Genomic DNA, 27,511 nt, shown 5'->3' on the forward strand with positions numbered 1-27,511 from the left:
AAAGGAAAGCTACTGCAATAGCTAGCCCCTAAGACATTAAACCCTCAAATAAAACTTTAGGCTATGTCAGTCTCTATTGTTTTAAGATTGGTGGAATGAAGGCTTGCCATGTTGTAAAGCACATATGAACATGGTAGTAACAGATACATATCTCCAACCCGTTTATCAGAAGTTCATGGTGAAATGAAGACTTGTAGAGAATATGGGTTATGGTTCTTAGCTGGAGTTAAGACACACTGATTATAGGCATGCACTAATGGCTGAAGCAAGTAATTTAAAAGAAATTAACTTACAGCAGGTTCAGTGCATGGTCCTTTCATACTATAGCTAAAGCTAGCAGGAAAGAAAAAAGGAAAAGAGATATCTATAGGAAAGTTTCAGCATAGCAACAGTCTAAAAGGAGAACAGTCAAGACAGGTGCTGAAAAGAACACTCAGAATTACATCTTCTGAGTCAAACACACAGAAACCAGGCTTATGTATCTCTAACATGTTGGACAAGACCAAAAGACTTGTATACAGTGCTTTAAACAAACAACTTTAATGGGATTTGAAGGTTTAATTTGTTGACTAAAGCTCAGATATTTACAAGATTTCAAAGTCAGTTCACTAGAACAGCTGTGCTTCTACTTCTTCAGATCATCATCTTTCATCCACTGTATTATCACAATCAGATTTATATACTAAAGGCAAATTTTAAACAAATTTTAAACTTAAAGTGACTTTATTCCTGAAGCAGTTTATTCTTCAAAATGTCTGGGAAATGCCAAATACTTCATTAATAATAATGCAAAGTTTAGATTGAAATATTAATATTTGATTCATATAAGAAGCAGGAAAGTCAAGTTAGGGCTCCTACAGGCACAGTGTTCTTGTAAGAAGACAATACAAGACACAGGGTTTCCTCTTATTCTACAAGAAATGAAGTTATCTGGCTAATAAAATGGTAAGGAACTTAATTTCTCTTTAATAGCAGAGGGAGGTCTTCCTATCAACATCACCTATGCTATTAAAGAAAATTAAGAGAAACAAATATATTTTAAGCAGTGAAAAGCCTACATTTGTTTGAATTACTAAGCCTTAAAATGGACATTTCCCAACCACGAAACTTTCTACACAAAGCCGCCTTCTCCTCTCCCCACATCTCAAAAAGACTGATGCGGTTTCTTTCTCAGCTCAAGAATTTCAGCCCCTCCAAATTATCCTATTTGGAAACTTTTCTTTGCTATCCAAAACAGAGTTTTAGAAAGCACGTGTTGCAGTTTCTGTATTTGCCATCTGTTCCAGAAAGACTTCTTGTTGCAACACAAGGAGGACAAAATAACCACCTCTTGTTTATATCATTACCATCCCCCCCACCCAACTTCCTAGTCTGTTCACATTAGGAGTGCACAATTCAGAGTGCAGCACAGAATTTGACATTCTTTCACCTACACAGTTCAAGTCTACATTTAAAGACTGAACAAATAGTGAGCTCACACTATCTTGTTTACCATGTTCACCTTCAGAGAATTTATATCATGTGCATAAGCAACATGTATTTACTTTTCACTCATTCTTAAGTAACATTGTTTGCCTTTCCATTACCCAGGTTTATAAACCCAATTTATCAGTTAAATACAGCTTTGGAAGTGATGTCTGATGATACTTATTTTTTGGCCACAACGGAGATTGCTTTTTTACTTTTGTAGCCAAAAAAGTCTCTTGCCTTGGAAGAAAGCAGTCAAGAACGGCAAGCTGCTAAGTTTTCCTGAAGAGGTTTTTTTGTTTTGTTTTTTTTTTAAAAGAGAAACATACAATAAATTCTGTGGTGAATGCCCCCAGACAATAAAGGCATTCAGGAGATTATAAACTTGCCTCTTACATCCTTAGAAGTCAACCCAGAGGACTCTCACTTTTGTGAGGAGCTAGCATACGCTGCAGTAGCAACGTTTACCACAGCTCCACTACAGATTGGAGCAGGCCAATTGAAGTAGAGCTCTTTGAAATACTGCTTATTTTTAAAAGCAGGGACTATTTTACAGACAAAGCTCTACTAGAGCCACACAGTGCTATTTTACAAATTAACATTCTTAGAGGTTCAATGAAGCGTGTTGGAAGTGTCATGGTATAAACACCAATGTCACATTTGCTGGGGGTATCAGAGTAGAAACTGAAGAGACTAGACTTTGGCAAGACATGGTGGTGGACAGGGAGGAGGAGGGAGGAAAACTAACTTTGGTATGAACAAGGGGCCTCTTCTACTCTGCTTATTTGAAGCATCCAAGACTTAACCTACACATTTTCTTTTAAATGCACCTGCAGATCAACTTTAAAGTTCTCTAACACAAAACAAACACCATAGAGAAAAATGGAAAAGTATTTTAAGAAGGTTTTTAAACTGTGGAGAATTCCTACCTGAAACTGAACTCTTGGGCACTGGATAAGAGAGAGATTAGTACCAATTTTCCTTACAATACTTCGAGATGAACCATAAGGCTTTCCTGACCAGAGCACCTGAGGGAAAAAATTTGGTGAACCGTTACAGTACTTGTTAGATCATTTACCCAATATACAATTAAGATACAATAAAGTTATTTGCTCCATCCAGCAATATTTGTACTGTCTAATGTTTAAATGTACACATACCAAAACTACATATTCCCCTGCAGCATGGAAGACAATGGACTCAAATTCATACTGGTGACCCACACTATTTTGACAGTCATACTTTAACTTGCTTGCATCAGCACAAATAATTTAAGTATTTGCAGCATGTTCAATGCTATTCAAAGACAGTCTTCTGCCCTAAGGAATTCACATTCTATGTGACAGACCTCAAGTCACAACACATTGAGACACTCAGCACAGAGCTAACTTTTTTTTTTTTCTTTAAATAGATGAAGCATGTTAAGTTGGGGGAGGAAAAGGAATTTGAAGTAGGTCAAATACCTCCTTCCAAGACATGGACAAAAGCAGAGTTTAATAATTATAAAAAACCCTAATAAGTTATCCCTAGCTCTGTTTCCCAGCACATTCTCTTTCTCACCTTAGAATGAAAGCTCTTTGGGTCAGGGACTGCCTTTACTTATGTATCACACAGCACAAGGCACACTGATGCTGCTAGTATCGCTACCAACTAGCGCAGGCTGGCCAAGCAGTTATGGGATTCCTTGATAGTTTATTGTGAAAGTTTGCATGTTCTATTAAACATACTGTAATGTATGCTATGCATCTTAACACTTGAACTGTGCCCCTGCAAACACTACATACTCTTATGGACTCAATAATTACACTGTCTACCTGCTTAAGATGAAACGTTAATATTGTCTTAGAATTGATATGCAGACCTGTCCAGTCTTTGTTAAATTTAGGCCAGGGATCATCGAGGTAACATAGTATAGCTATTCTTATGTCAATACCACACTAATAATGACTAAGGGTATCAACTCAAATCAGAAAGGTCTCTAGCACACTGAGACTGGGGCTCTGGCAAATAGCATATCAGCACAAATTCAGGATTCTGAAAATAAGAAATCTGACCTCAGTATCAGAGAGAGGAATTGTTTAGGCAGTACAGTACTGAATAATGAGAGGAAGTTTATCATTTTTTCCCCTAACAGTGAAATCTAGACTACAGGCTACATAACCAGTGGAAATCACTCAAAACTGGATTTGAGAATGTACCTGAACATAGTGTATAGTGGGGAGAGGAGGAGAATCAGCAGCTGATAAATCACCTAGCTTACTTGCTTCCTCTTAACTGCCTCAATCCCACAAATGAGAAATGTTATAAAAATCTACACCACTTGGTGTTTGGAAATTTAATTGTTACCACAAGCCTGCTATGGAAGAGAAAGGGCAGGAGGAGGGGGAAAAAAAGAAGAAAAAAAAAGAAAGAAAGAAGAAACTGGAGCTGTTCTTTCCCATATTAAGAATATTTTTTAAAAACTGGACCCAAAGATATAGGACAATGACTATGTCAATACAGATTGTTTGGATGATCTGAATTGGTTGTGAAGAGGATCCAGCGAGGTTGCTCAGGATTTCTACGGTTGTAGATCTCAGTTTTGTGTTCAAAGAACTGGTGTCTGGTATGAATTTGTGTTCCTATTCTCTAACCTCTATTTTAGATCATCATAAGGCACTAATTAGGTCTTATGTAAACTGAGTTTTATAATTTCAGCTTGCCAGCTCTCCTGACAAAAAGGTCATCAATCTACAATAATCTGGCAAAATATAAATTTAAATATAACACAATTGTAAATCTTCCTTTCCCACCCTCCCTGCGCATTTAAGAGGAAGAATATGTAGGAGGTCTCACAGCAGAGGACTGCACCTAAGCTACTTCTTCTGTTCAGAGTGGCTCCCAACCGTGTCAGCAGGAAAATGGTTGCTGTGCAACTGTTTTAGTTTTGATCTGCTGCTTCTGCTGAGCAGTGAAAGAAAGGGCTACAGTGCTGCATGAGGCAGGGAGTCAAGAAGTGTACACACTCCTTTCTGCTTCCCCTCAGAGAATGCAGCTCTTCTGCTCTTGCACATAGCACAGCCTTCAAAGAGAGAAGCACAGACAACACAATTAGGATCACAATTAGTTTTGTGGTACTTTGCTGGGGGCTTGGAAATTATGGCAGGAATAAGAATATGTTATGGGCTCCTGGGAAGGAGGGAAAGAAGAGAAAGATTACAGTGAAACAGGAAATTTTATGGGGTGTGGAGAAGAGGCAAAGGGGAAAGAACATGGTGTGGTTGGCTGGCTGATTGACAACATGTGCAAAACAAGGTCAAGAATGGTCTCTATCACCATTGCCCCTCCCTTGAGGTGGGGAAAGGTTTTGGGATAGGTGAAGCCAGAAGAGTACCACTTCTGCAGCTCTCAGACCTACTAGAATGGGAGAAAGGGGTGTTACTGAACAGACTACAAGGTATGTCTACACAGCAATAGTGAGTCTGAGCTCAGGTATACAGACTCAGGCTCATGCTACAGCACTAAAACAACAACAACAACCATAATCATGCAGACATTCTGGCTCAGGCTTGCACTCTGAAACGCATCCACTTTCCTGGGCTTCAGAGCCTGAACATCTTCATGGCTATTTTTAGCTTCTTGGGGCTTGTCTACACTGGCACTTTACAGCGCTTCAACTTTCCCGCTCAGGGGTGTGAAAAACATCCTGCTGAGCACTGAAAGTTTCAGTGCTGTAAAGTGCCCCTGTAGACAGTGCACCAGCTATTCCCCTCATGGGGGTGGGTTTTTTTAAGAGTGCTGAGAGCTCTCCCAGCAGTACGCTGCGACTACACAAGCCACGTTAAAGCGCTGCCACGGCAGCACTTTAATGTTGCCAGTGAAGACATGACCTTAGTAAGAGCCCGAGTTTGTAGTCCAGAGCTCAGACTCATCACTGCAGGTATTTTTTTTTGCCATGTAGACATACCCGCAAAGACTTGCGAAGTACCACTGTGTTTTACAAGCATTTCAGGAACCTGAACTGGTACTAGAATAGCCAAGAGACTGTATGGGAGGTGAACCTATTGCATCATACTAGTTTATATGGAAATTAATTCCCCCTTTGAGAAAAAACAAGTAAGTGTCCTTTCAATTTCAAAGTGTTTAGAAAACCCCTTCTTTGTGCACCCTGAATGGCAGCGTTCCACTATAAGTTATATGTTTTGTCATTAAAGCCAGCAGGAACACAACAGCCTGTTTTAGCTTTTAATATAGCAACTACGATCATATACCGAAGCACTAGGTTTCATAACCTTATGTCAATCAAGTTAAATTAATTAATGTAAGAATTATACCAACACTGCATAAAATTTAAAATGCAGTCCCATGTGCTCTCACTGTGAACTATATATTTAAGTGGATTACATTTGAAATATTTGCACTCAATAGAATTTCAATGAAACTGGAACACTTACTGATTCCATGTTTAGTCCAACTTGTGCAAAAACCATCCTAATTACACGTTTAATCCAGCAGATCATCTGGAGTGGCAAAAAGTCTTCACAAACTGGTATTTAAACCTTCCAAACCTACAGGGCTGCTGAGGTTCCATAGTCCCTCTGAAATAAAAGGCAAACATTGTAAAAAGGCTTTCTTGAAGTCCGACAAAATTACACACATTCCAACAATGATCAGTAGAAACGGACTCTGAATGCAGAATTTTTCAGCAACAGCTCTTCCCAGTACTTTCACAATAGCCACGTATTCTAAATAGGCTCTAGATTTTAAAACAAAAATATGTCACATTTAAGGCACTAAAACTGCTGTTGCAGAATGCAGTCAGTAATGGTTTCCATGGCATAATGGCTTTACTTCAGCAATAAGCAGGAGAAGGTCCTAAACATAATTATCTGATAGTAAGTGAGCAAGGGTCACTTGGAACATCTGTAAACAGCGAATGGCATTTTGGACACCATCAGCTTACAAGTAGCTTCTGTCAAATCCCTTCCCTAGTAATTGTTACAACTAAGATTACTGTAAATAGATTAGAGAAACAAGGAGTTCTCCTCACAATCTTGTTTACTGTGTTACTCTGTGTTGTTTTAAGTTGGCTTCAAATGCCAGAGCAGCAGATGAATAAAAGTCCAACCCAAGCCTCATTCTTTTATCACAAAAGTGTTTGTGCTGCCACTCAATAACAATTAGTTACTACTATAGATTCTGGATCATTTTTGGCTTCATCTGACAGTTTATATGCAGAGTCTAAGTCACTGAATCATTCTGAACAACAGGAATATTGTAGTATGAACTATATATATTGATTTGTTGGAAGCTAGTAAAATTCCTTAGCCCTGGTCTACACTGCGGGGTTCAGTCGAATTTAGCCATGTTAGGTAGATTTTAAAATGAATGCGTCTACACAACCAATCCCGTTCCGTCGACCTAAGGGGCTCTTAAATTTGACTTCTGTACTTCTCCCCAGCGAGGGGAGTAGTGCTAAAATCAACCTTGCTGGATTGAAGTTGGGGTAGTGCAGACAATTTGACGGTATTGGCCTCTGAGAGCTATCCCAGAGTGCTCCAATGTGACTGCTCTGGACAGCACTTTGAACTCCGATGCATTAGCCAGGTACACAGGAAGAGCCCCAGGAAATTTTGAATTTCACTTCCTGTTTGGTCAGTGTGGCAAGCTCAGCCGCACAGGTGACCATGCAGTCCCCCCAGAATCGCAAATGAGCTCCAGCATGGGAGACATTGGATCTGATTGCCATATGGGGAGAAGAATCTGTGCAGGCCGAACTCCGATCAAAAAGAAGAAATGCTAATATATATGCCAAAATCGCACAGGGCATGGTGGAGAGAGGCTACAATGGGGACACACAGCAGTGCCGTGTGAAAGTTAAGGAGCTCAGGCAAGCCTACCAAAAGACAAAGGAGGTAAACAGTTGCTTTGGGTCAGAGCCCCATACATACCGCTTCTATGATCAGCTGCATGGCATTCTGGGGGTGGGGGGACCCTACCACTACCCCACCACTGTCTGCGGACACCTGCAATGGGGGAGTCTCACGCAACAGGGAGGAGGATTTTGTGGAAGAGGAGGAGGAGGAGGAGAATGCGCAGCAGGCAAGCGGTGAATCAGTTTTCCCCAGAAGCCAGGACCTTTTCATCACCCTGGAGCCAATACCCTCTCAAGGCAGGATCCCTGATCCTGAAGCCAGAGAAGGCAGCTCTGGTGAGTGCACATTTGTAACTACAGTACAGGGCTTAAAAGCAATAGTGTTTAATGTTTGATTTGCCCTGAAGAATTAGGATGATTCGTGGCCAGTACAGCTACTGGAAAAGTCTGTTAATGTGTCTGGGGATGAAGCGGGAATCCTCCAGGGACATCTCCTGGAGGTACTCTGAAAGCCTTTGCAGAAGGTTTCTGGGGAGGGCTGCCTTATTTCGTCCTCCATGGTAGGACACTTTACCATGCCAAGCCAGTAGCAAGTAGTCTGGAATCATTGCAGCACAAAGCATGGCAGCGAATGGTCCTGGGTTTTGGTCACATTCAAGCAACATTCGGTCTATATCTTTCTGTGTTAGCCTCAGGAGAGGGATATCATTCAAGGTCACCTGGTTGAAATAGGGGAATTTTTGTAAGGGAACAGTAAAAGGACCCCATTCATGCTGGGTTGTTTGCACTTGGCTAAAAGGCATCATCTCAGGGAATAGCCACGCAGTGGGGTGGGGGGAGGTGTGTGCTGCACATCCACCTGAAAACTTCAGCCCCTCCTTTTAAAATGTGAAACCCAACCAGCTTTGCTTGCTATGGGAAAGGAGGGCGCTGCAGTTTGAAACATTTCCCACATATTATGAAGGCGTAAGAAGCCAACCCCACATACCAAAAGGCTTACCATGGCTGCCTGGAAACCAAATCTGTTGCCCAGCCGTTTGTGATGTGTCACCATACCGGCAGGTGCTCAATATAAAAGGCAAAATGCGACCTTGTACCTAAAGCACATTTGCTGTCTACTGTGAATTGCTTGATTCACTGCGAAAGAGTCTCCCTTTTGTTCTCAGAAATGTATCATCTTAATTTTACTCTCCCTTTTTATCTTCCCCCAGGTGTAAATATTTCTATGCTCCCCCTATCATCTCCATCCCTGAGGTTATCACAGATTAGAAGGCGAAAAAAACGTACTCGCGATGACATGTTTTCTGAGCTCATGCAGTCCTCCCGCACTGATAGGGCACAACTTAATATACGGAGGCATTCAGTTGCAGAGGCCAGGAAAGCATTAAGTGAGCGCGAAGAGTAAAGGCAGGAGGCAATGCTAAGGCTAATGGAGGAGCAAACAGACACAATGAAGCATCTGTTGGAGCTACAGGAAAGCCCACAAGAGCACAGACACCCCTTCCCCCCCCCACATCCATTGTATAACCGCCTGACCTCCTCCCCAAGTTCCATATCCTCCTCAGCCAGACATCCAAGAACGCGGGCTGGGGAGGCTCCGGGCACCCAGCCACTCCAGAGGATGGCCCAAGCAACAGAAGCCTGTCATTCGAACAGTTTTGATTTGTAGTGTGGCTACAATAAACAATGTGGCCTTGTCCTTCCCCACCCCACCTGGGCTACCTTGTCAGTTATCTCACTTTTTTTTTTTTTTTAATTAAGAAAGAAAGAATGCATGGTTTCAAAACAATAGTGACTTTATTTCCTTTGCCAGCTGTGATTGAAGGGGGGAGGGTGGTTGGCTTACAGGAAATTAAAATCAACGAAGTGGGTGGGTTTGCATCAAGGAAAAACACACAACTGTCACACTGCCAGTCATGAAACTGGTTTTCAAAACCTCTCTGATGCGCAGCGCACCTAGCTGTGCTCTTCTAATCGCCCTGGTGTCTGGCTGCTCAAAACTGGCCACCAGGCGATTTGCCTCAACCTCCCACCCCGCCATAAACGTCTCCCCCTTACTCTCACGGATATTATGGAGCACACAGCAAGCAGCAATAACAATGGGAATGTTGGTTGTGCTGAGGTCTAACTTGGTCAGGAAACAGTGTCAGTGACCTTTTAAATGTCCAAAGGCACTTTCTACCACCATTCTGTACTTGCTCAGCCTATAGCTGAACTGCTCCTTACTACTGTCCAGGCTATCTGTGTACAGATTCATGAGCCATGGGAGCAAGGGGGAGGCTGGGTCCCCAAGGATAACTACTGGCATTTCAACATCCCCAACAGTAATTTTCTGGTCTGGGAAGTAAGTCCCTGCTTGCAACTGCTCAAACAGCCTTGAGTTCCTAAAGATGTGAGCGTCATGCACCTTTCCTGGCCATCCCACGTTGATGTCGATGAAACGTCCCTTGTGATCCACCAGTGCTTGCAGCACCATTGAGAAGTACCCCTTATGGTTTACATACTGGTTGGCAAGGTGGTCCGGTGCCAAGATAGGGATGTGTGTTCCACCTATCACCCCACCACAGTTAGGGAACCCCATTGCAACAAAGCCATTCAGTATGGCCTACACATTTCCCAGAGTCACTACCCTTGATAACAGAATGTCAATGACTGCACTGCCTGCTTTCCCACAATAGATTTGCCCACTCCAAATTGATTGCCAACTGACCTGTAGCAATCAGGCGTTGAAAGCTTCCACAGGGCTATTGCCACTCACTTCTCAACTGTCAGGGCAGCTCTCACCTTGGTATGCCTGCCCTTCAGGGCAGGGGAAAGCAACTCACGAAGTTCAAGGAAAGTGGCCTTATGCATGCAAAAGTTTCGCAGCCACTGTGAATCATCCCATACCTGCAACGCTATGCAGTCCCACCAGTCTGTGCTTGTTCTCCGGGCCCAGAATCGGCATTCCACTGTATCAACCAGCCCCACTGCCACCATGTCGTCCCAATTGCCACAGCCTGTGCTTTCAGGAATGTCTGTGTCCATGTCCTCCTCACAATCATCCTCGTGCTGGTGTCTCTTAGCCAGGTTCTGCACATACTACAGGATAACGTGCAAGGTGTTTACAATGCTCACAAAAGCACCGGTGAGCTGGTGAGCACCAGGCTCCATGCTTGCCATAGTATGGCATCTGCACGGGTAGCCCAGGAAAAAAGGTGCAAAGCGATTGTCTGCCCTGGCTTTCACAGAGGGAGGGAGGGGCAACTGACGACATGTACCCAAAACCACCCGCAACAATGTTTTTTGCCCCCTCAGGCATTGGGAGCTTAACACAGAATTCCAATGGGCGGCAGAGACTGCGGGAACTGTGGGATAGCTACCTACAGTGCACCACTCCGTAAATCGATCCTAGACACGGTATTGACGACACACTCCGACTTAATGCGCTTAGTGGGGACATACACAATTGACTGTATAAAGTCCATTTCTAAAAATCAACTTCTATAAAGTCGACTTAATTTTGTAGTGTAGACATACCCTTAGTCACCATTAAAACAAAAAATGCTAAAGTACTGGGAAAGAAATGATATGCAGGAAATATTCTCAAGCCAGAGGATTAGAAGAGACATGAGAATGCCTGCAAGCGTAATAGTTAGGACTGCCAGTGTTTCCATTACAAACATGTTTTTCCCCAACTGTTTACAACTCCTATGCCAAGTTTCCATATGTAGTTATTACCAAGAACTCAGCTCTAAAGGTTTTTTTTTTTTTTTTTTTTAAGGTGAGGTTAAAAAAGCTGGTTTGACTGAGTTCCTCACCACTACCACAAGTAGTGTAGATGTTTAAGATTTTTTTGCACTTGGCAAGAGATTAAGTTTGATAGAACAACTATTCTACAGCAGAGGTATTTAGAGAAGTTGACTATTTATAATTCAGGGTGTAAACCACTTCAATTTTAAGCAATGTTTAGACCAGCGATACTCAGACCTCAGTGGTTCAGGAATCAAATTAGCACTCAATGTTACTCAAAAGAACCACAGTAGTGTGAATTCATTGTTTTATTTACTATTTTAACATTCATAATTCTCACAGCAAAATGACTGATCAAGTTTTATTTTATCAACTGCAATTGGTTAATAACATAGTAAACGCATGCTGATTAATAATTAAAATCACACAATGTTTTAATATGACATGTTACAAATAACCACAGGAGACACATTAAAGAGCCACTTGCAGCTCTCAAGCCTCAGTCTGAGTATCACTGGTTTAGATACTTAAGGCATTCTAGGGTTCAGGGCACCAATTTTACATCATTTGATTCCTTGCTGAAGGTGGTCTTGATCTGGCTCTCACAGAAGTTAATGCAAGTTGTACCATTTACATCAATAGAATCAGAACCATTAAAGCATGAAAATCTGTTTCAGATCTACTGCATGCTAACACTGAGTAACCCTCTAGAACGCTACATTAACCCAGAACAAATAGTCTTAATGTTTTTATAATCTCCAATTAAGATGTCATCTAAAAGAAAACAAAATACTCAAACAATATTTCACCTTGATGTTTTTATGAGATCCATTCATTTTCTAGAGTTATCACAACCACCCTAGACATTTGTTTTACCTATATTCTACTGCACTCTACCTTTCTTCATAAATTACAACTCTTCCACAATCTACTTATATCCCCAAGAATGCAAAGATTTCATACTCAATGAAATTGCTAGACAGCAATAACAGCAATTTCTAGAACGTGTCTCGCCTGTACTTTACGTAGCTGCCAAATTTGAGAAGGAGAAATTCAACATTTATTCATTTTACCATCCCTAGCAAAAACCTTCATTTGAACTACTTTAAGTAGCAGCAAGATGTTATCCTAAAGAACAAAAGTTACTTGGCACAGTTTTTTATCTTTTCTCTTGAAACTACAGACATGGATAATATTTAATGTTGGCATACTCATCAGCATGACCAAGTGACGGTCGCCTCCTAAATGTAGGTTATAGTTTGGAAATTCCTGCTGCCAAGTGCCTAAGAAATAAAAAGAACGAGGAGTACTTGTGGCACCTTAGAGACTAACAAACTGATTTGAGCATAAGCTTTTGTGGCCACTGCATGAATCCGACGAAGTAGGTTTTAGCCCACGAAAGCTTATGCTCAAATCAGTTTGTTAGTCTCTAAGGTGCCACAAGTACTCCTCATTCTTTTTGCTGATACAGACTAACACAGCTACCACTCTGAAACTTAAGAAATAAAAGTAATGCCCAAAATAGTCTATTCAACTTACCCTTCCTGAGAGGAGAAACTCAATTGACCCGTTTTTGCAGACTTTGGGTGTTCATTTAAAAAGTTTCTAGCTTTTATGTTTGCAAAATAACCCTCTAAGTATTAAGTTAACAAACAAAATGATTCAGTAATTGCTGCTGCTCATAGCTTTCTCAAACAAGTGAAGAGAGACTGGTCAGTCTGACAAAGGGCACTCGCAACCTTGGGGACTGCAGATAAACTGACAAGAGTCATGTCAATTTCTCCTTTATATTTACAAAAAGAACAGGAGTACTTGTGGCATCTTAGAGACTAACAAATTTATTAGAGCATAAGCTTTTGTGAGCTACAGCTCACTTCATCTATATCTATATGTTCCATTCTATACATCCAATGAAGTGAGCTGTAGCTCACGAAAGCTTATGCTCTAATAAATTTGTTAGTCTCTAAGGTGCCACAAGTACTCCTGTTCCTTTTGTGCATACAGACTAACACTGCTACTACTCTGAAACCTGTCTTTATATTTACAGTAATTCAGAATACTGCAATGCCCCTGCTGTAAGATGCAGCACTTCATTGGTAGTTATTAATTCAGGTTGTGAAGGCTATAAGCAGCTTGTCTCAGAGAAGGAAGACTCCCAACAGAATCTGGGAGAAAAGCAGTGAAGATTAATATCCCACTCCAACTAGGTAAATTTGGAAGGAAAGAGAGGAAAACTCTCCCCCTCTTCCCCCCAACAGCAAGAAGTCCTCCTTTATAGACACCTGCTTACCCAAAAACTGACACAATGTTCAGTGACCCTAATCTGGAAGGAATTCCAGACACACTTCTTCTCCCCAGAGAGTGCTGTATTTCTAACATGAGCCTTGCTATGCTCTGCTTCCCCCATTTTTCACATTTGCCTGTCTTGTATACATTACCCAACATTTTTATATCAGACATTGATTTATAAATTAAGGAAATAATACTGATTATTTAATAATGAGTTAGCAGAGTAAATCTAAAAGCACTTTTCAGATTCAAAACAGAAAACAATGTACTGTGGAGAAAAGTTATAATGAAACACTCAACCAAGGCTTATAGCGCTACACAGAAATGGAGAGAAGAAAAAAAATTAAAACAGACACCACCTCGACGTAGACACATTTATGAAAAACGTAGCTTCAAGTCCTTTATCTGTCTGAATCTCTGTCCACAGTTGTCATTTTCCACCTTTTAAAGTGAAATAGTCACATTTTCCTTCCTAAAAATCTCCCCTTCCCACCCATTTATGTGAAACCTATGCAGGCAAAAGAAGAAACTGACTGCATATAATCAATTTACTGTATTTGTATGAAGTGTTGTAAAATGCACAAACTAAACAAAAAGAAAAAATATAAAGGAAAACCTCTCTAATCCCTTACAGAGAACGGAGGTGTTACTTGCAGGTACAAGATTAAGAGAAATATAATCTTGAAGTAGGTAGTTTCCCTTTAAAGCAGACACCTTAAAATCAGGTTTACCCACTTTATCAGGGATGCATGTCTGCAGTTGTTAATGCTGGCACATGCCCCAACATCATCTGATGAAATGGCACCTATAAAAGCGAGTATACCGAGGTCATGTCTACCTCGGGAACTGTAGCAGCTTACCTAAGCTCTGTAGCTATGCCACCATAACCCCATAGTGTAGACACTGACTACAGCACCAGATGATGTTTTTCTGCTGCTGTAGAAACATCACCTCCGCGAGAGACAATAGCTGGGTCAACAGAAGAATGCTTCCACGCACTTAGCCGTGTCTACACTAGGAGTTAGGTCTGCATAGCTACGGCGCTCAGGGGGTATGGATTTTTCCACACTCATAGCACCATAGCTACATTTACCTAAATTTTAAGCATAAACCAGGCCTGAGTGTCAAAGAAAGAACAAGATTTCAGACAAAAAACCACTGCAGCAGTATACTGAAGAGCCATCAAGAATCTTTTAATGTAGGACCAGCTTGAAGACTATCCATTTCCCAAACTAGTGCAGACTAGATATTTATAAAGGGTGACATGACTAGTAAGCAAAGATTGCACAGTCACTACTAGGAGCTACTTATTTCTGAGCACCAGAGTAACAGTCTTAGTGCTTGTCTATGCTCCAGTTTCCAGAGATTCCAACAAATAAAAACAAGTGCTACAATATATTCTAAACAGTAAGATTTATATTTAAGTTTTATAAAACAGAAGCATAACAAAGTCATAGTATAGAAGAATGACAGTGTCATATCTTGCCAGCTACTAAAGAGTAATTTAAAGAAAAACCCACATGAATTTGGAGGTTTGACTACTTGTCTTCAGAAGTATCTGTTCATCACAGATCTAAACTTCGCTATCTGATGTTCATAAACAGAGGCTCCTCCTCTTGCTTTTGCACTCAAGTGCATCTGTTTTTTCAGAGACAACAGAACTACAATTCAATTTCTGCAGTTAACTACTAATTTATAAATTACCATCACACCATGTTGTGAGATCATAAAAAACATTCCACGATCATTTTCCACTTGGAATGACTTTAGTAATTACTTTGACGTCGAAATGAACTGGACTGGAATCAAGCTACTGTAAGCCATCATATCCTGTTACGAATCTCAAGTCACCTAGCTTCCATATCTGAATTGTGCTAGATGCAGTCACATGTAGTGCCTACATATGGCAAACTGAAATAAAACACTGCTATCTCCATACACGGTACCAGATGTCCTCAGACAGGAAAAATGACTGAGCCTGCAACCTCCCACTTTGAAATGCTCTTATAACACAAGAACAGCCCTAATGGGTCAGACCAAAGGTCCATCTACCCCAGTATCCTGTCTTCCGACAGTGCCCAGTGCCAGGTGCCCCTGAGGGAATGAACAGAACAGGTAATCATCAAGTGATCCATCCCGTCGCTCATTCCCAGCTTCTGGCAAACAGGGACAGGAATGATGTCCCTAGCCTATCCTAGCTAATAGCCATTGATGGACCTATCCTCCATAAATTTACCTAGTTCTTTTTTGAAACCTGTTATGGTATTAGCCTTCACAACATCCTCTGGCAAGGAGTTGCACAAGGAGTTGACTGTGTGTTGTGTGAAGAAATACATCCTCTTATTTGTTTTAAATCTGCTGTCTACTAATTTCATTTGGTAACCCCTAGTTCTTGTGTTATGAGAAGAAGTAAACAACGCTTCCTTATTTATTTTCTCTACACCAGTCATGATTTTATAGACCTCAATCCTATCTCCCCTTAGCTATCTCTTTTCCAAGCTGAAAAGTCCCAGTTTTATTAATCTCTCCTCATACAGAAGCCATTCTATACCCCTAATCATTTCTGTTGCCCTTTTCTGAACCCTTTCCAATTCCAATATATTTTTTTGCGATGGGGCGACCACATCTGCACACCGTATTCAAGATATGGGCGTACCATGGATTTATAGAGGCAACATGATATTTTCTGTCCTATTATCTGTTTGCTTTTTTGACTGCCGCTGCATACTGAGTGGATATTTTCAGAGAACTATCCACAATTATTCCAAGATCTTTTTGAGTGGTAAAAGCTAATTTAGACCCCATCATTTTATATGTATAGGTGGGATTATGCCTTCCAATGTGCATCACTTTGCACTTATCAACATTAAATTTCATCTGCCATTTTGTTGCCCAGTCACCCAGTTTTGAGAGATCCTTTTGAGGCTCTTTGCAGTCTGCCTGGGTCTTAATTATCTTTAGTAATTTTGTATCATATGCAAATTTTGCCACCTCACTGTTTACCCCTTTTTCCAGATCATTTATGAATATGTTGAATAGGACTGGTCCCAGAGCAGACCCCTAGGGGACACCACTATTTACCTCTCTCCGTTCTGAAAACTGACCATTTATACCTCCCCTTTGTTTTCTATCTTTTACCAATCCATGAGAGCACCTTCCCTCTTACCCCATGGCAGTTTACTCTGCATAAGAGCCTTTGGTGAGGGACCTTGTCAAAGGCTTTCTAAAAATTTAAGTACACTATATCCACTGGATCCCCTTGGTCCACTTGCTTGTTGACCCCCTCGAAGAATTCTAGTAGTGAGGCATCATTTCCCTTTACAAAAACCATGTTGACTCTTCCTCAACAAATTATGTTTATCTATCTGTCTGACAATATTGTTCTTTATTATAGTTTCAGCCAGTTTGCCCGATACTGAAGTCAGGTTTACAGGCCTGTAATTGCAGTGATCACCTCTGGAGCCATTTTTAAAAATTGGCGTCCCATTAGCTATTGTCCAGTCATCTGGTACAGAAGCTGATTTAAATGATAGGTTACAGGCTACAGTTAGTAGTTTCGCAATTTTACATTTGAGTTCTTTCAGAACTCTGGGGTGAATACCATCTGGTCCTGGTGACTTATTGCTGTTTAATTTATCAATTTGTTCCAAAACCTCTTCTAATGATACCTCAATCTGGAACAGTTCCTCAGATCTGTCACCTAAAAAGAATGACTCAGGTTTGGGAATCTCCCTCACATCCTCAGCCTGTGAAGACCAATGCAAAGAATTCATTTAGTTTCTCCGCAATGGCCTTATTGTCCTTGAGTGATCCTTTAGCACCTCAATTGTCCAGTGGGGTCAATGGACGTTTAGTAGGCTTCCTGCCTCTGATGAACTTACTTTCTGAGTCTTTGGCTAACTCTTCCTCAAATTCTTTTTTGGCCTTCCTAACTGCATTTTTACACTTCATTTGCCAGTGTTTATGCTCCTTTCTAGTTTCCTCACTAGGATTTAGCTTCACTTTTTAAGGATGCCTTTTTGCCTCTCACTGCTTCTTTTACTTTATTGTTTAGCCACGGTGGCTCTTTTTTGGTTCTCTTACTATGTTTTTTTAATTTGGGGTATACATTTAAGTTAATCCTCTATTATGGTGTCTTTAAAAAGTTTCCATGCAGCTTGCAGAGATTTCACTTTTGGCACTGTACCCTTTAATTTCTGTTTAACTAGTGTAGTTCTCCTTTCTGAAATTAAATACTACAGTGTTGGGCCACTGTGGTGTTTTTCCTGTCACAGGGATATAATATATAACTTAATATTATGGTCACTATTACCAAGTGGTCCAGCTATATTCACCTCTTGGACCAGCTCCTGTGCTCCACTTAGGACTAAATCAAGAATTGCCTCTCCTCTGGTGGGTTCCAGGACCAGCTGCTCCAAGAAACAGTCATTTAAGGTGTCAAGAAACTTTATCTCTGCATCCTGTCCTGAGGTGACATGTATCCAGTCACCATGCGGATAACTGAAATCCCACATTATTAATTATTATTATTGAGTTTTTTTTATTTTTAATAGCGTCTCTAATCTCCCTGAGCATTTCGCAGTCACTATCATCATCCCTACTGCTATATTCTTATTATTAGAGCATGGAATGTCTATCCCTAGAGATTCTATGGTACAGTTTGATTCATTTACGATTTTTAGTTCATTTGATTCTATGCTTTCTTTCACATATCTCCCTTCCTCCCTTCAAAGCCCTCCTTAGAACTTGTGGATGTTAACTCAAGGTTTGTTTGATTTTTTTTAATATTAACAGTTACCTACAATCTTGGACTTGTATCTGATTTAGATTGCAAAGTCTCTGGCAGCGACCACATCACCCCGCTCTGCCTACACAGTGACACAGATCTCTCTGTCAACACTCAGGAGATCAGCAAAGTGGGAAGGAAAAGATCTGTAACGCTAGTAAGTGAAGAAGCAATAGGAATTTAGTAAGCCAATTGGTGTGTATGCCTGTACTAAACACTGTTCATCCAGGATCACCTTTAGGTCCCATTCATCCTAAGGCTGGAGCTGTAACAGCAACAGCCATGCTTGAAGCAGGGGCTCCCTGGAGCTGCATATAAAGTTGGTTTCTACTGTGCCGTCGGGACCAGCTGATCAGAAAGGCCATCAGAAAGCTGTTCAGAAAGGCATTCCACTGAATGCATCCGATGAAGCGAGCTGTAGCTCACTAAAGCTTATGCTCAAATAAATTAGTTAGTCGCTAAGGTGCCACAAGTCCTCCTGTTCTTTTTGCGAATACAGACTAACAGGGCTGCTACTCTGAAACCAATCATCAGGCAGGCTCCCTCCAGTGAGCTGACGGAGGCTACACGTGGCTGTTACTAGCACCGATGGCTCTGCTACGGCTCACACAGGGTCGCACTACGGGAGGGCGGAAACCACAGACGCTCCCAGAGCTAATAGTCACCGGTAAGGGCGGGGTCCCCTGTAAGTGCCGTCACCCAGGGAGCGCGCCTCGGCCAACGGAAGTGGGGGACCCCCGCGCACATCCTCCGAGGGCCCCTCGACTCGCAGTTTACCCTTCCCGTGTTTCGCCCGCCCTGAAGGACCCGCCCGCCCGGGGGCAGGGAGAGGGGCTTGGGGCGGAAGGCCTGCTCGGACCCAGGCAGGCCAAGGAGCGTGTGGTAGGGGAGCGGGGCAGGAGGTAGGGACCCCGGCCCCCCCCCCGCTGCCCAGCAGGAGGGAGAGTCTGTGGGGAGGGGATCGGCACGTCAGACTGAGCTCTGAACCGAGCTGCCCGCCCTCGCCCCAGGACGCGGCTCTACCGCGTCCCCACCACCTCCGTGGCTCCGGGCCACGATGCCCCGCGGCGGTTTCCAGCGAAGGCGCCGCGCCCCCCGGACCCCATCAGGCTCCCGGCCCCAACAGCGTGCGCGGACTCACGGCAGAGGGAGCCCCACACGGGCCCCGAGAGGTCCCGGCACTGCCGGCCGCCTGGCAGCGCCCAACGCAACCCCGCCCAGACTCACCCGCTGCCCCGCCAGGGCCTCCGCGCTCACTCGCCGGTCACCGGCTCTTCGGCTCCGGAGGCTCGGGCTCCGCTTGGAGCTCAGCCCTCCCCGCGCAGCCAATCGCGAGCTGCACGGGACTGACCAATCGCCGCCGCGCCTGCGAGAGGCGGGACCTAACCTACAGCTCATTCGCGGGCCAGAGCGCCGCGACCGCAATGGCAGCCGCCGGGCTCCGGTCTGGGAGTGACAAGTTGCCGCTTTCCCCGCCCAGGGGCCGGGCCACCCGCCCACGCCCGTGATTGAAGGGCGCCTGCCGAGAGTCAATCCCGTGACGTCGCCTCCTGGGCGGCCCAGCAAGCCCTGATTGGCCGTTCAGCGTGCGCGCGCGGGCCCGGGATCCTGCGCGCAGTGGTGGCATGCTGCTGGCCCCGGTGGAAGAGTCAAGGACAAAACCCGATAGGGGGGTGACACCACGCCCCAGCTCCCTGCGGGCACCCGGACCTTGTTCCCTGCGTGATCCTGTCTCCGCCTGTCCGATCAGCTGCGCTCTGGGACTGGTTCTCCCTTCCCTGGATGGTGCTGCGGTTTGGTCTCCTCCAGCGCTGGGTGCTGTTGTGTTTGGGTTTCCAGCACGGCACAAGAATTATTATTTTTTAAAAAGTTAGTGAATGGTTTATTTTAAACCCATAAAATATTTCTCTTTGTGTTACTATTATTTTAACAAAAGACTAATGTGGGGCTAAAATTAATCCCTCGCTTTTACTATTCATGGTTTCGGTGCACAGAAAAGCAAAGCACTTTGTCCGCTCTGCACTTGTCTGGCTCATTGGCATGATGTGACACTGGGTTTGTACCACAGGAAGCCTGGCTGAGCTCATCCTTTTTTCTGAATACTATTGAATACATCCCTGCTGGAGATGATTTATATATCCATTAAAGCATTCCTGAAGAATGAAGTTCTTACTTTTAGTTGGTGAGAAAGGGCATGCATGTTTGTTATAAAGGCGGCTAATAGCATCTATATGTGTATCAAAAAAAAATCTATTCTTGACCCTTCTAAAAGCTCTTGTGACAGATATTTAACTGCATGTAATATCTTTAGGGACCATGTTTTTTATGTATGTATCACTGTGGACATTATATGCAACTGCAGGGCAGGAGGGTGACCACAGCTCCTCTAAGAAATAAAAACAGGGGGGAGCGATTAAATCGAGTCATAGAATCATAGAATATTAGGGGTTGGAAGAGACCTCAGGAGGTCATCTAGTCCAAGCCCCTCCTCAAAGCAGGACCAATACCAACAAAATCATCCCAGCCAGGGCTTTGTCAAGCCGGGCCTTAAAAACCTCTAAGGATGGAGACTCCACCACCTCCCTAGGTAACCCATTCCAGTGCTTCACCACCCTCCTAGAGAAATAGTTTTCAGAGTAGCAGCTGTGTTAGTCTGTATTCACAAAAAGAACAGGAGTACTTGTGGCACCTTAGAGACTAACAAATTTATTTGAGCATAAGCTTTCGTGAGCATCCGATGAAGTGAGCTGTAGCTCACGAAAGCTTATGCTCAAATAAATTTGTTAGTCTCTAAGGTGCCACAAGTACTCCTATTCTTTCTAGAGAAATAGTATTTCCTAATATCCAACCTCGACCTCCCCCACCGCAACTTGAGACCATTGCTTCTTGTTCTGTCATCTGCCATCACTGAGAACAGCCTAGCTCCACCCTCTTTGGAACCCCCCATCAGGTAGTTGAAGGCTGCTATCAAATCTCCTCTCACTCTTTTCTTCTGCAGACTAAATAACCCCAGTTCCCTCAGCCTCTCCTCATAAGTCATGTGCCCCAGCCCTCTAATCATTTTCATTTCCCTCCACTGGACTCTCTCCAATTTGTCCACATCCCTTCTGTAGTGGGGGGGATCAAAAGTGGATACAGTACTCCAGGTGTGGCCTCACCAGTGCCGAATGGAGGGGAGTAATTACTTCCCTCTATCTGCCGGCAGTGCTCCTACTAATACTAGCCCAATATGCCATTGGCCTTCTTGGCAACAAGGGCACACTGCTGACTCATATCCAGCTTCTCATCCACTGTAATCCTCAAGTCCTTTTCTGCAGAATTGCCACTTAGCCAGTCGGTCCCCAGCCTGTAGTGGTGTCTGTGATTCTTCCTTCCTAAGTGCAGGACTCTGCACTTGTCCTTGTTGAACCTCATCAGATTTCTTTTGGCCCAATCCTCCAATTTGTCTAGGTCACTCTGGACCCAATCCCTACCCTCCAGCGTATCTACCTCTCCCCCAGCTTAGTGTCATCTGCAAACTTGCTGAGGGTGCAATTCATCCCATCATCCAGATCATTAATAAAGATGTTGAACAGAACTGGCCCCAGGACTGACCCCTGGGGCACTCCGCTTGATACTGGCTGCCAACTAGACATCAAGCCGTTGATCACTACCCATTGAGCCCGACAATCTAGCCAGCTTTCTATCCACTTTATAGACCATTCATCCAATCCATACTTCTTTAACTTGCTGGCAAGAATACTGTGGGAGACCGTATAAAAAGCTTTGCTAAAGTCAAGATATATCACATCTACCGCTTACCCCATATCCACAGAGCCAGTTATGTCATCATAGAAGGCAATCAGGTTGGTCAGGTATGACTTGCCCTTGGTGAATCCATGTTGACTGTTCCTGATCACCTTCCTCTCCTCCAAGTGCTTCACTCAAGTGCTTGAGTCACTCAGGTTGTAAATGCCTCCAGAGAGATACCACCATATAGTGTTTCAGACTGGGTTTTCCAGCAGACAAAGGGCTTTTTTGGCATGAAAAGGTGAGCTTGACCCAGCATAGACAGAATGTTCTTTCCAAGGGAGGGGAGCAACTCTAGGGGAACAGGGGAAGGATTGGAAAGACTGTGGTCTACTGAGTCCCATAAGACTGGTTGATAACTCCTGGTACATTTAGTGTGTTTAAATCAGTTTACTGGTTTTTTTGTATGTTTTCTCTGTAATGGTTTGACCATAAGAATAAATGTATTGTGCTTTGTGAAGGTTGGCTGGTAATGGTGTACATACACTGTTGTAGGCCCTGAAGAAAGGTTAACTACAGGTGCTGGGACTTGGTCAGAACTGCTGGGGAAATCACAGTGAGGTACAGAGGCACTACAAGCCTAAAGCCCTGGTCCAAGGGAGAGAGATATGGGTCTCTGCCTGAGAGAGGTGATGGCTGGAGCCTGAAACCTTAAGTAGGCGCCCTGGAGGGGAGCAGGGGTAGGAATCAAAGGTGCAGTTCACCGTGAAACTGTGACAGCTCTCTTGGTCTGCTTTATTTTAATTGAATTGAAAAATGCATCCCTATTCGTCTCTTCAAATTGGCCTTTTCATAGATTATTGTGTATGTTACTCTGTTCAGACACCACTCATACGGCAATTTAATAGTATTGCTGGAATTCTTAAACCCAACACACTGAGCTGTGAGTAAAGCAATGTTTTTCAAAGTGTAAGACTTACCACTAGAGAGAGGGAGAGAGGACTAGTAGGTGCAGGAGGTGCACACGCAGATCCCTTACTTGTTCAGAGTCTCAACTTTCATTAAAAAGAATGGTCTCTAGCTATCGGGGTTTGGAAGGAAAATTTTCAAAATTTTAAGTGGATATCCATATAATCTTGCAGAGAGTCTTAAGGTGTGCACTGCTCCATTCTTTTCAATGGGTGCTAACTGAAATGCCAGTGATACTTTATATGTCAATATTGCTAACAATTTCACTGCTCAAGAAAGCACGTAAGAAAGGAAAGAAGTATATTATTATGAAAATCTACATAAGTTTTTCCATGAAGGACTAGCTAGCTGTGAGGGTGCAGAAGATGTATACATTAAGATGGGTAGGCCTCTATCATCACAAACCAAGGTTGCAAGAGGGGCATAATTGGTTTCATTTTCCGAAAAGGGTAGAGAGGTTCAGCTTTCCAAATTTTGGAACACAGTAACATTGGATTAAACAGTCAATTTAAATTTAGCTTCAAATTTAAATGCTGATAAAAGAAGCTTTTATAAAACCTAAAAAAATTACAAATGTTTCCACAAATAAAAAAAAAATCAAACAAAAATGAAAACTTTTGTTTAAAAAAATTAACATTCACCTGCAATGGTTATAGCAGAAAAAGGGGCTGATTGTTTGTCAGTTTCAAATTTGCAACTTTTCATTGTACAAGCTGAGAGAAGTGCAGAAGTAAACAAAATGCATAAATAGTGTAAACGGGATTTGTAATATTATTTAACTTTAAAATCTAATCTAAATTGATAATAGAAACACAGGTAAAGATATTCGTCTGCAAAGTTTTGTTTGTTTAGTTGACAGTGGTCTTTAAAGAGGCATTTCAATCAAATTATTTTGCCTTAGATCCGTAAAGTGACAGGATTCTAGATGACCGGATCTGTTCTAGTTTTGCAGTGCACTCTTTGTGTCAGGACTGGTTCTATGAAACCAGGGATTTCGTTTCACCTTCTGTAGAACTGAATAAGGGAACACTGAATACTTTCCCCTACTTGGAAGCTGTGCTGTGATCACAATTAAGGCACTTTAATGGGAGAATATCCCCTGCCATATATGGAAAGGTTGACTGTATTGAAGCCTTTTGTACCACAGATTGCCTTGCATTATATTTTCAGTAAAAGTAGTAACCTCCCGTGCATATCAGGGTTATCCACAGTAGCCCACTACTGCCTAGATTAAATCAATTTATACAACGCTGCCAAACTTCAGGCGTTTGCGCATGCGGAGACTACAGGTACCAGCATGCAATGTTCCTGAGGGTTCACAGAGACTGCGGATCCCAGCATGCAATGTTCCAGCGGCACATCAGTAGACAACAGGTAGCAAAACGCAAGGCACCGCTGGACCAGAATGGGCAACAAACTACACTGTGGAGCATGCAGTGCTCCTGGTAGAGCCATAGCCCCACCGAGAGTACATATCCCAGCATGCATTTCTCCAGCGGGAGCCCGGGCGCGCCAGGCACAGGCACTGGAACGTGTAGTTTCCCTGGGCTGACCCTACTGTACCCACAATGCCCTAGGAGCAGCCAATCAGACTGTGGTGTAACAACGTTTGCTGTGAATGGCGGAGGGGCGCTGTTCGCTTCAGCCAATCGGGGTGCGGTAGGTGGTCCCGGTGGGTGCCCTGTGTGTAGAGGATCTGAATTCCCTTCCCCCGCTATTGTCCCCCACTGACGCCCGTTACCAGGCCTCAGCGACGCAAAGCCCGGCCCGGGCACGATGCTGAGGCGCCCGGGCCTGTGAAACCTTCCTGCAGCGGTAAGTGGGCTGGGGAAGGCGCCTTGTCCCGGCGGTGCAAGGCAGGACCTTGGGTCGGGTCCTGAGAAGAGGGTGAAGCCGCTGGAGGGGACGGGGGGCAGGAGTAAGGGGAAATGGACTTGCCCAAGGAGCGGGTCGGCTGAGGAGGCAGCTGGAGACGGTGAGGCGGGAGCAGTGGGGTTTAAAGGCTGCGACCCCGGGCACACACTTTTCAGGCTGGAAGGGGTGTGAGGAGAGTGATGGCCACAGGGGTTGGGTTGGCCTCTGTGCAGCGTGGTACGGTCGGGGGCGCGGAATCTGTAGTTGCTAAGGTTTGGGTGCGGGCAGCTGCGTTAGCGGACTAGGTCCAGTGGCAAGATCTAAACAAGTCCTAGCGGTTTTTTGCTCCTTGGAGCAACAGTTTTTCCCACTAGCGAAGAGGGAAGAAAGTAACTGGGTTATTCTGGACTCAACCATCTGTTGCTGCTTTTGCAAATTGAGTGCTTATATGCAACAACCTTACTAGTTTCCATATTACTGCAGTTAGGAAGGTTTGGATTATTTTTTAAAAAGTGTAGGGGATGGGTTCCTGAAACTGATGTTTTTCCATGAGTATGAGTAATAACGCTACATTCTGCGACGCCCTAACCAAGGATTTCAAAACACTTACAAATACTAATGTATTCTCACAAAACTCATGTGAGGTCAGTAAATATCTCCAGTGTACAGATGATAAGGAAACTAAAGCAGAGTGAGATTGTTATTTTCTGAGATCACATAGAAAATCCGTGTAAAAGATGTGAAAATAATTTAGGAGTTATGATGTCCAGACAAAAATTCTTGCTATTTTTTTTGGAGGGAGGGGGGGATTAGAAACATGGCTTTGCCTTTTTTAAATTAAAAATATTGTATAAAAATAGCAGAATTATTTGTATGCAGTGTTGTTGTAGCCTTGTTGGTCCCAGTAAGTTAGAAAGACAAGGTGGGTGAGGTAATGTCTTTTATTGGACTAGCTTCTGTTGGTGAGAGAAACAAACTTTTCAGCTTACACAAAGCTCTTCTTCAGGCCTGAGTTAATTTCTTAGACCTGAAAGAAGAGCTCTGTGTAAGCTCAAAACCTTGTCTCTCTCATCAACAGAAGTTGGTCCAATAAAATAATTGTTTGTAGTATATAATAAAAGGGTATGAATGATCTGATGCATTGAGCATGGGACTGGAAATAAAGCACTCTGGTTACAATCTTAGCTCTGTAATTGACTTGATGTCTGGTTTTAAGTAAATTACTTAAAGTATCTGTGCCTGTTTTGCCATCTATAAAGTGGGAATGATAATAGTTACCTGGTTTACAGGGATTTTGTGAAAATTGTGTGCAGAATGCTTTGCAAATGTAAAATGCTAATTATTATGTGAAATGGTAGCTTCTTATTTGATCTGTACAGATCTTATGGTGTTAACTCCTTAAAAATTAACCTTGAAGCTGGTCATTTGCACCAGTTCTTCACTTCAACATTCTGTGTGAAGGAAATACTAGTAACATAAACGGACACCATCACACCTGAACCTCACATTGGTCTGAAAACTTTAGTACCAGGCAAACTAGTTGAAACTATAGGAAAGAACAGAATTCTCATACACATAGGTGAACATGATTTGTTGGGGAAGAGTCAACATGCTTTTTGTAAAGGGAAATCATGCTTCACCAATCTACTAGAATTCTTTGAGGGGGTCAACAAACATGTGGACAAGGGGGATCCAGTAGACATAGTGTACTTAGATTTTCAGAAAGCCTTTGACAAGGTCCCTCACTAAAGGTTCTCAACCTTTTTCTTTCTGAGGCCTCCCCAACATTTACAAAAACTCCACGGCCCATCTGTGCCACAACAGCGGCTTTTCTGCATATAAAAGCCAGGGCCAGCGTTAGGGGGTAGCAAGCACAGCAGTTGCCTGGCGCCCCATGAAGCTATGTTTCCCAGGCAGTGGGGCTTCGGCTTTCTGCCCTGAGCTCCAGCAAGTCTAAGTCCGGCCCTGTTTGGTGGACCCCCCGAAACCAGCTTGCAGCCCCCCAGGGAGCCCTGGTTGAGAAACACTGTCTTAACCAAAGTAAGCAGTCATTGGATAAAAGGGAAGGTTAAAACATATAAAAGGAAGTATTGCTTCACACAACACACAGTCAACCTGTGGAACTCTTTGGCAGAGGATGTTGTGAAGGCCAAGTCTATAACGGAGTTCAAAAAAGAACTAGGTAAATTCATGGAGGATAGGTCCATCAATGGTTATTAGCTAGGATGGGCTGGGATGGTGTACCTAGCCCAGGAGTTGCCACATGCGGCTCTTCAGAAGTTAATATGCGGATCCTTATATAGGCACAGACTCCGGGGCTGGAGCTACAGGTGTCAACTTTTCAATGTGTCGGGGGGGAGGGGGTTGCTCACTGCTCTGCCACAGGCCCTGCCCCCACTCCACCCATTCCCACCCCTTCCCGTGAGCCTGGAATGCTGTCGCTCCCCCCGAGCCTCCTGCACGCCACAAAACAGCTGATTAGGAGGTGTGAGGAAGGGGGGAGGGGCTGCTGGTGGGCGGGAGGTACGGGGAGCTGATGGGGGGGCTGCTGACGTATGGCTGTGGCTCTTTGGCAATGTACATTGGTAAATTCTGGTTCCTTCTCAGGCTCAGGTTGGCCTCCCCTGCCCTAGCCTGTGTTTGCCTGAAGCTGGGATTGAGTGACAGGGGATGGATTACTTGATGATTATGTGTTCTGTTCATTCCCTCTGGGGCACCTGGCATTGGCCACTGTCAGAAGACAGGATATTGGGCTAGATGGACCTTTGCTCTGACCCAGTATGACTGTTCTTATGTTCTTAACTTTTGAACCTACTATAGTTACAAGTAAA

The 27,511-nt window shown here is 43.4% G+C and overlaps 2 protein-coding genes across 4 annotated transcripts in view; one reads left to right on the forward strand and one right to left on the reverse strand.

Annotated features, from left to right (window-relative positions):
* Window positions 1–19,591, reverse strand: part of MTFR1 (mitochondrial fission regulator 1) — a 37,770-nt gene extending 18,179 nt beyond the window's left edge. Inside the window, exons 1-3 of one of the 3 annotated variants that reach the window (XM_084621297.1) lie at window positions 19,270–19,289; window positions 5,901–6,044; window positions 2,397–2,495 (exon numbers count right to left, since the gene is read on the reverse strand). In XM_084621297.1, coding sequence (XP_084477423.1) covers window positions 2,397–2,495; window positions 5,901–5,966 — 165 coding nt within the window. In that variant the 5' untranslated portion in view covers window positions 5,967–6,044; window positions 19,270–19,289. Of the gene's footprint in view, window positions 1–293; window positions 334–2,396; window positions 2,496–5,900; window positions 6,045–19,269; window positions 19,290–19,355 lie in introns of those variants that run through there. The other 2 variants (XM_084621296.1, XM_084621298.1) reach the window with 2 other exon arrangements.
* Window positions 19,592–24,479: 4,888 nt separating this feature from the next.
* Window positions 24,480–27,511, forward strand: part of ARMC1 (armadillo repeat containing 1) — a 45,816-nt gene continuing 42,784 nt past the window's right edge. Inside the window, exon 1 of the mRNA XM_084620547.1 lies at window positions 24,480–24,641. The gene's annotated coding sequence lies outside the window, so the exon portion shown is untranslated. The remainder of the gene's footprint in view (window positions 24,642–27,511) is intronic.

The sequence above is a fragment of the Lepidochelys olivacea genome, assembly GCF_965140295.1.
Source record: "Lepidochelys olivacea isolate rLepOli2 genome assembly, chromosome: 2".
NCBI classification, from domain to species: Eukaryota; Metazoa; Chordata; order Testudines; family Cheloniidae; genus Lepidochelys; species Lepidochelys olivacea.